General features: G+C 38.0%; 1 protein-coding gene across 1 annotated transcript in view; it reads right to left on the reverse strand.

Annotated features, from left to right (window-relative positions):
- The window catches only part of OGFOD1 (2-oxoglutarate and iron-dependent oxygenase domain containing 1), a 31,270-nt gene that overhangs the window by 15,105 nt on the left and 8,353 nt on the right, over positions 1-7,812 (reverse strand). The window contains exons 4-6 of the mRNA XM_011971931.1: positions 4,482-4,628; positions 862-978; positions 142-242 (exon numbers count right to left, since the gene is read on the reverse strand). Coding sequence (XP_011827321.1) covers positions 142-242; positions 862-978; positions 4,482-4,628 — 365 coding nt within the window. The remainder of the gene's footprint in view (positions 1-141; positions 243-861; positions 979-4,481; positions 4,629-7,812) is intronic.

Here is a 7,812-nt window from a genome sequence, read left to right on the forward strand (position 1 = left end):
TACTGCCAATGCACATTAATTTCAGGGTCCTCCATGTTAAGCATTAAAACAACATCGGATAGCAAGTCTAACAGGAAGCTGTCATGTTTGGATAATGGGTGATTAAAAAGCATAATCCTTGGTACTCTATTTGTGGCTTACAATCTTTACCTGGTGAAAGGACACAGGAGATACTTCAAAGAAAACCAGTTTGTTCCACGAAGGGATAAGAGACTTGACAATCTGCTTCGGCTGAAAGTGTTCTGCACCAGGAGAGAACACATCCATAAATGTGGTTCATTACCATTAACCACCTCCAGGCTGCCTCATTTTACTCTTGACAATTTCCAAACTTCTGAGGGCATCTCGATGTGCCCTTCAGACCCTGAAATACTGCCCTTTCCATCTGTTTCACTCATACTTGCAAGTCTGACTACGTGGCATCTGTTCTTACTACACCATCCATCTATTATTGAGAAGGGCTGGAATAAGTTCTCAAAGTTTCCTGGAGTCAACTTCTGGTGCTAGACATTCAAAAAAACCTTGACTTTCTGTCAAATGGACTGGTCCTGGCAGATTCATAGCCACAGGCAGCTTTATATGTACTCTACCCTTCCACAATCAGTATTCAGAAGCTCAGTCTGACTGTTTCTCATCTTAAATGGATTCTAATTGATCTCTGGAGTCATTTTCAAGTCTAACTTAAAGAGGTGGTTGTCAGGGCTGGCATTTATTCCCCTTGAGGTAGCCACTATAATAAATAGCTTCCACTTCCTTTGAGGAGTACAGACATTGTAGATAAGAACATGATACTGAATCAATTCAGCTTTAACTCAGAAGTGGCCACTGGTGGTGAAGTGCATGCACTTATACTTATCTTACCATCAATGCTGTACAGGTCCAGGGTACCACCCAGGCTCCTGTCCCAGGGAGGAACCAGGTATAGGATGAAGGCGATCCGGCGCCCTTCCAGCTCATCATCATGGCACAGCAGGGCATCTGCAATAGTTTAATGCACACCTTAGATCCCTGCAGACAGTGACCAGCTGACACCTGACTCTGCATTTAATATCAGTCCATCTGACATTCAACTGTAATGTCCGCTCCAGCTTTAAAGGTCTTCCAGCTTTAAAATGACACTTAATTCTCCTCTTTTATAAGTAAACAAATAAGTCAATACAGAAAATTCTAAAAACTCTAAAGAGCACATAATTAGATCCAGATATAACCATGAACAATATTTTTACATATAATCTTCCAGTATTTTTCCTGCATATATGTATTTACTTTTTTAAAAGAGTAGCATCCAGCAGTGGCTATTTGTGGCCTGCTTTTTAAATTACATGGCAAGTATCTTTCCCTGTCAATATACACACTTGGCATCACTTTTAATGGCTGTAGTTATTCCACTATATGGATTATGAACTTACCTCCTTCCCCCCTTTAATAGATTTCCTATTTGTTAATTAAGTTGTTTCTGTTTCTTAGCTATTATAAAGACTAATTTAATGAACATTATTGTACATGGATCTTTTGCACTTGTTCCTATTAATTTCATGAGAGAAACTTCTAAAAGCCATGTCGTGGGGCTAGCAAGATAGGCATCTGTGCAGGCTGAGAGGGAGGGAAGGCTATGGTGAACTGCAACCAATTACACGTGGAGGAATTGTTGCAATAAATGAATAAATACATTGAAGATAATGGGAGCCAGGTTTTTCACTGTTCAAGAAGGGAGTTACAAATATGGAAATGCAGAAATCTAGAATGAACCCTTTGGTGTTCAATTGGAACTTGAGGAATCAATGTGAATTCAGTTTCCTATATCTATAGTTTTATATATCTGTATATAGAAATATAGGCCGGGCATGCCGGTGGCTCACGCCTGTGATCCCAGCACTTTGGGAGGCCAAGGCAGGTGGATCATCTGAGGTCAGGGGTTGGAGACCAGCCTGGCCAACATGGCAAAACCCCATCTCTACTAAAAATACAAAAATTAGCAGGGCATGGTAGTACATGCCTGCAATCCCAGCTACTCAGGAGGCTGAGGTAGGAGAATCGCTTGAACCCGGGAGGCAGACATTGCAGTGAGCCAAGATCACACCACTGTATTCCAGCCTGGGCAACAGAGCGAGACCCAGTCTAAAAAAAAAAAGAAATACACTCCAAATGTAAATGTACGTGTGTGCATCCATGTGTGTATGTACATGCGTACAGATATTCACCACCTCTTCACACTGAAAGGGTCTGGGAGCAGTGACACCCTAATAGCAAAGACACTTAAGAGTCCAGATCTTGATTGTTAAGTATCATTCTTCACTAAAAAGAACTAGGATTCTCTGGAAGAATGGCCAACTCCAGGTCATTCTAGGACCTTGCCATGGAAAATCTTGTTTTGCAGAAAGTAAGAAAAAAAAAAAAAAGAATGATGGGGACATAGCAAAAGGACACAGAAGTCAGTTTGAAGGGGTTCTCCTTGATAAATCAGGGACAGTATGAGCATCAATATAATGACAGTAACTGATAACATGCTCATTACACAAATAGCAATCCATAAATCCATACCAATATAAACAAATGAATGAATAAATATATCAGGAGAAATGTCTTCTCTAGAGTGGAATGACAATAAATGTAGAGAAATTATTGTTATAAAATCACCATCTGGCAACCTTCATGGTAATAATTTAGCAAGAAACATCAGAGAATGCTAAAATAAGCAAATCAAAATTTGATGAGAAATGGGATATTTACATAATCTTAAAGTATCTCCCCACAAAATACATACCGACAGAGAAAAAGAACAGTGGAAAAACCTGATGTCAGCCACCACGTTAATCAAGTGATCACAGTTAATATCACTAATAATGTGACACACTGAAACCATGCACCACCTGATACAGTGAGAAGAACACAGTATCAATTCTGTAATCCTGCCAAAAACATATGGCCTGAATCTAATCATGAGAAAACACCAGACAATCCCAAACCGAGGAAAGTTTTCCAAAATAACTCATCTGTAAGTCTTCTAAAGCATAAAGATCATGAAAGTCCAGGAAAGATGGAAGGGCTATTCTAGACTAAGGGACGCTGAAGAGACAATATTATAACTGAATGCAACATGCAATCCTGGACTGGGTCTTTTTGCTATAAAGGACCAAATAATGAAGCCTGCATGGAGCCTGGGGATTAGATAATCCATTGATGTCGAATAAGGCATCAACATTAATTTCCTGATTCTGATGGTTTATGATTATCATGTAGGAGAATGTCCTTGTAGAAATTACTGAAGTATTCAGGGGTCATAGAACATCATGCCAACAACTTACTCTCAAGTAAAACAGGAAAAAATAAATTATTTGTACTATGCTTGCCACTTTTCTGCAACTCTGAAATTACTTCAAAGTAAAAAAAAAAAAAAAAAGATACTGGCTGGGTATGGTGGCTCACACATGTAATCCCAGTACTTTGGGAGGGCAAGGCAGGTGGATCACTTGAGGTCAGGAGTTCAAGACCAGCCTAGTCAACTGGTAGAACTCCATCTCTACTAAAAATACAAAAATTAGCCAGGCATTGTGGCATATGCCTGTAATCCCAGCTACGTAGGAGGCTGAGGCAGGAGAATCACTTGAACCCGGGAGATGGAGGATGCAGTGGGCTGAGATCGTGCCACTGCACTTCAGCCTGGGTGACAGAGGGAGACTCCGTCTCAAAACAAACCAACAAACGAAAAAAACAAAAAACAAAAAACAAACAAAAAAAAGAAAACATGGCAGTAAATGAAGATATCCTATGATCCTATGTATCACCAAGTCATCCTCTAAAAGTTGTGAGCCATCTATACTTCCAGGACAGTGTATGAGAGCACACTCAAATGATTATTTTATTTAGTAAAATTTAAAAAAGAAAAAAACCTTTTCCTTCTGGGTGAAAAACCAAGCTTGTATCCAAAAAAAAAAAAAAAACATTTATATGCTCAGAAAGGGAAATGGAAGGATGCACCTCAAACTGGTGACAATGGGTACCTCTGAAGAGAAGAGGGAGCAGGGAGAAGGTGAAGAAGGCTATCATGGTTTTACACTATATACCTACAATATTGATTTTTTTTTTCCCTTTAAGAATGCTTTCACTTATTGCCTTCAAAATAAAAAAGAGAAGGGAAAATAGCATTGAAGGAGATGGTTGTTCCTTAGGAAGTCTAAGAATAGAGTTTATATATCACTCTGAATTTCTTGATATTTAATGTACAGTTGGTGTGTATGTATGTCATGGGGATTTTGCTGAAAATATGGTCAGTAGCTTTCATCATATTCTGAAAGACAACCACTGCTTATGCCTTCCAATAAGGTAGGTATTTCTGTCTATGAACTGGGTCTTTATCAGGAAGATCCGGATGCTTTGCAGGGACATTCAGTTGAATGTTTTGGTGCACAGATACCATCTCTCCATTCATGTTGAATTAAAGCCTTTAAATCTTATAGACACCAGGTCTTTATCTTCCTTACCGGTGAATTCATATTTAGCACAGGACATGTCAATGGTTGATTCCAGGTCAATTTTAGAAATATCAGAAAGCCAGGACCGGAAATCTTCAAACAGAATTTTCCTAGAAATGTAAACAAAAGATAATTTGTTATGCCACAGTGTGGGATCTAGGCCACAACGATTTGGATCTAGGCCACAACTTTTCTTTCCTGGAGATCACATTGTATTCAAGAGATCCATTCTCAGATCTCATCTGAGACATTCTGAGAAATGTTTCTCAGTTCAAATTTGCATAGTTTAAGTCTAATGTTCCCAGAAAAAGAAATGTAAATCTCTATCTACATTGTTTTTGTTAGTTTTTGTTCTAATGGTTCATGTTTTCTCAGTATTTTCTTTCTCCTAAATTTAAAGTATGCCCTATCAAGGCAGCAGTTTGGCCTTTGTCATAACAACCCATCACACCAATGTTCTAGTCCAAGTTACTGGTTTTCAGACAAGTTTTTCAGCACTAAAATGGAAAGCTCAACTGTTTATATTTTCTTTTCTTTCTTCTTCTTTTTTTTTTTTTGAGATAGAGTCCTGCTCTGTTGCCCAGGTTGGGGTACAGTGGTATGATCTCGGCTCATTGCAACCTCTGCCTCCTGGGTTCAAGCGATTTTCCTGCCTCAGTCTCCCGAGTAGCTGGGACTACAGGCGTGCACCACCACGCCTGGCTAATTTTTATATTTTTAGTAGAGATGGGGTTTTGCCCATGTTGGCCAGGCTGGTCTCCAACTCCTGACCTCAAGTGATCCGCACGGCTCTGCCTCCGAAAGTGCTGGGATTACAGGCGTGAACCACTGCACCTGGCCTCAACTGTTTTTCTTTACACACTTTACTTCACTTCCAATGCCAAATGTGTGGGCTTATCCCCCTACACTGTCCAATTCTCTGACACCAGCTGAGTGTCTTAAAATTCAATTCAATTCTGACACTTTCTACCAGGGGTTAATAAAGGTTAAGGGCTTAGTCCCATGAGACTGCCCCCAGTGTGCCCCCTCCCCCAACCCCACTTCAGATACTGATTACAAGTTCAAGTTGTGACCCATATGCTTCTAACCAAATAGTTATAAACTGGAGGTTCACATTACTGCCTGCTTAGGTTTGATAATTTGCTAGAATAGCTCACAGAACTCAGAATAAGTTTGTTTACTAGATTACCAGTTTATTATAAAAGGATACAACTGAGAAACAGTCAGACAGAAGGGACGTATAGGGTGAGGTATGCAGAAGGGGTGTGGAGTTTCCACACCATGTCCTCCCCAGGTACACCACCCTCCCAGCACTTCCATGGGTTCAGCAATCCTGAACTCCTTTGGTTAGGGTTTTTGATGGAGGCTTCATTACGAAGGAATCATTGATTAGGTGACTGGCTATTGGTGATTGACTCAACCTCCAACCCCTTTTCCCTTGCAGGAGGTCAGAGAGGTCTGTGCCAGGAATAGAGACCAAGACCAAATATACATTTATTATAAATCACAAGCACTAATACTGGTACCACCATTTAATGAACACTTGGGTGGCACTGTTTTAGAAGATTAAAACAACTTTAAATGGCAATAATGATGAGTGTTGAATTAAATGCATAATAATGAGTATAATTTTTCATAGAAGTTCTGATGCTAACAGGATACCAATAGAAAATGGTGAACGCTTCCATTTACCAGCTAAACTGGCTCTCCATGTAGAAATCTCTTAACACAAGTTATAACTCACTCAGCCAATCAACTTTGAAATTATGAATTATTACTAACCTTGAGGAATTAAAAACATTTTTAAAAGATTTACATTAGTTCAAATTACGCTTACAAAGATACTTAATATTTTTTTGGATCATCCTACTCCAAATGCACATAACTGAAATTCCCATAAAATAGAACTGTCCTGTTTATAACTAAATATCAAATCTCCAGGTTGATCTCTAAGATTTCATTACGAAATACCTTTTTGTATTATATACTACTCAAACCAAAAAATTCCATTATCAGCTGTGAACAAGCTTAAAGAACATTCCACAAAATAATTGTGCTCAGTCAGTCCATATAACTTTTAAAGGCAGAGTTGCAAATCATATAAAATGGGTCAGGATAGCAAACTGCTGAACCAGGCTTCAGATAATGTGAGTGAGAAGTATTTCTTCAAGTCGTGATACTTTAAGCAACTAATAGTCTTAAATCCTTTACTGGTAACATCAGCTTTCACAAATTCCAGAAAAAGCTCTTCTACTCATTCTATGAAAGTGTCACAAGGTCGGGCTTATTTTCTGTCATTGTTAGCATTTGTTAATTGTATTCATGAAGGAACTCACAGAATCCAAGTGGGAAATAAAAAGATCAGCTCTCTGTAATGATTAAGGAGTTGCAGCTTGCTCACCATCTGGCTGTAAGCCTTCGGTGTGGAATGTAACTCAGTCCCACATGAAATGCTTAGCAGAGGGGTGTTGTGAACTAAGGAGATAACGCCTTAATGCATGATAATCTTTCTTTAGGGGGAAAAAAATCTAAGTAAATATGAAACATAATGTGTTACAGTTAACACAAGCAATACTTCAGGATTTAGAATAAACTGTGCAAGCTGCCTATAATACATGGAAGTATTGCAGAGAAAAAATATATAATGAGAATAATTTGTATCATATAGATGAAAAACAGCTATTACAAAGCAACATATACTTATTATAGAAACTAGGAAAAAATCCCATGTAAGCAAAAAACTGTTAAAAAAATCTGTATTCCTACTAGCAAGAGTTAAATACTCTATTTTTCCAAATCTTTTACTTTGTACACACAGACACCCAAATGTAGGTGTGTGTATCTCTTTTTAAAATAAGATCGTGTGATGTGAATCCACTGGTCAGAAAAAACAACAAAGCATCAAATTGTGTGTATTATTTTTTTTCTCTTGACAAAAATGTGTTAAGTATCATTATTTTATATATTACTAAGAAAAAAAATGCTGTCAATTAAAGTAGGACACAAAAGTGACTGAGACACTAGATCCCAGAGGTGTTAAAATGTTAAAAGTTTCTTAGAATTGAGAAAATAGATAACTACCACATTCGTGTGTCAAAACTCGTATGTATCATATATAATGGTTGTAGAGTTTCCACTTTATGTTTTGTACTATTATGTTTAAATCTCCATGGGCCATAAAATTTGTATATAATTTTTCAATATTATAAACAATATTACAATAAATAATCTTGTATGGAATCTTTGAGCATATCCTTATTTTCTCAGGATAACTCCTTTTTTTTTTTTTTTTTTTGAGATGGAGTCTCGCTGTTGTTGCCCAGGCTGGAGTGCAATGGCT

This window comes from Mandrillus leucophaeus, unplaced genomic scaffold (assembly GCF_000951045.1).
Source record: "Mandrillus leucophaeus isolate KB7577 unplaced genomic scaffold, Mleu.le_1.0 Scaffold125, whole genome shotgun sequence".
In the NCBI taxonomy this organism is placed as follows: Eukaryota; Metazoa; Chordata; class Mammalia; order Primates; family Cercopithecidae; genus Mandrillus; species Mandrillus leucophaeus.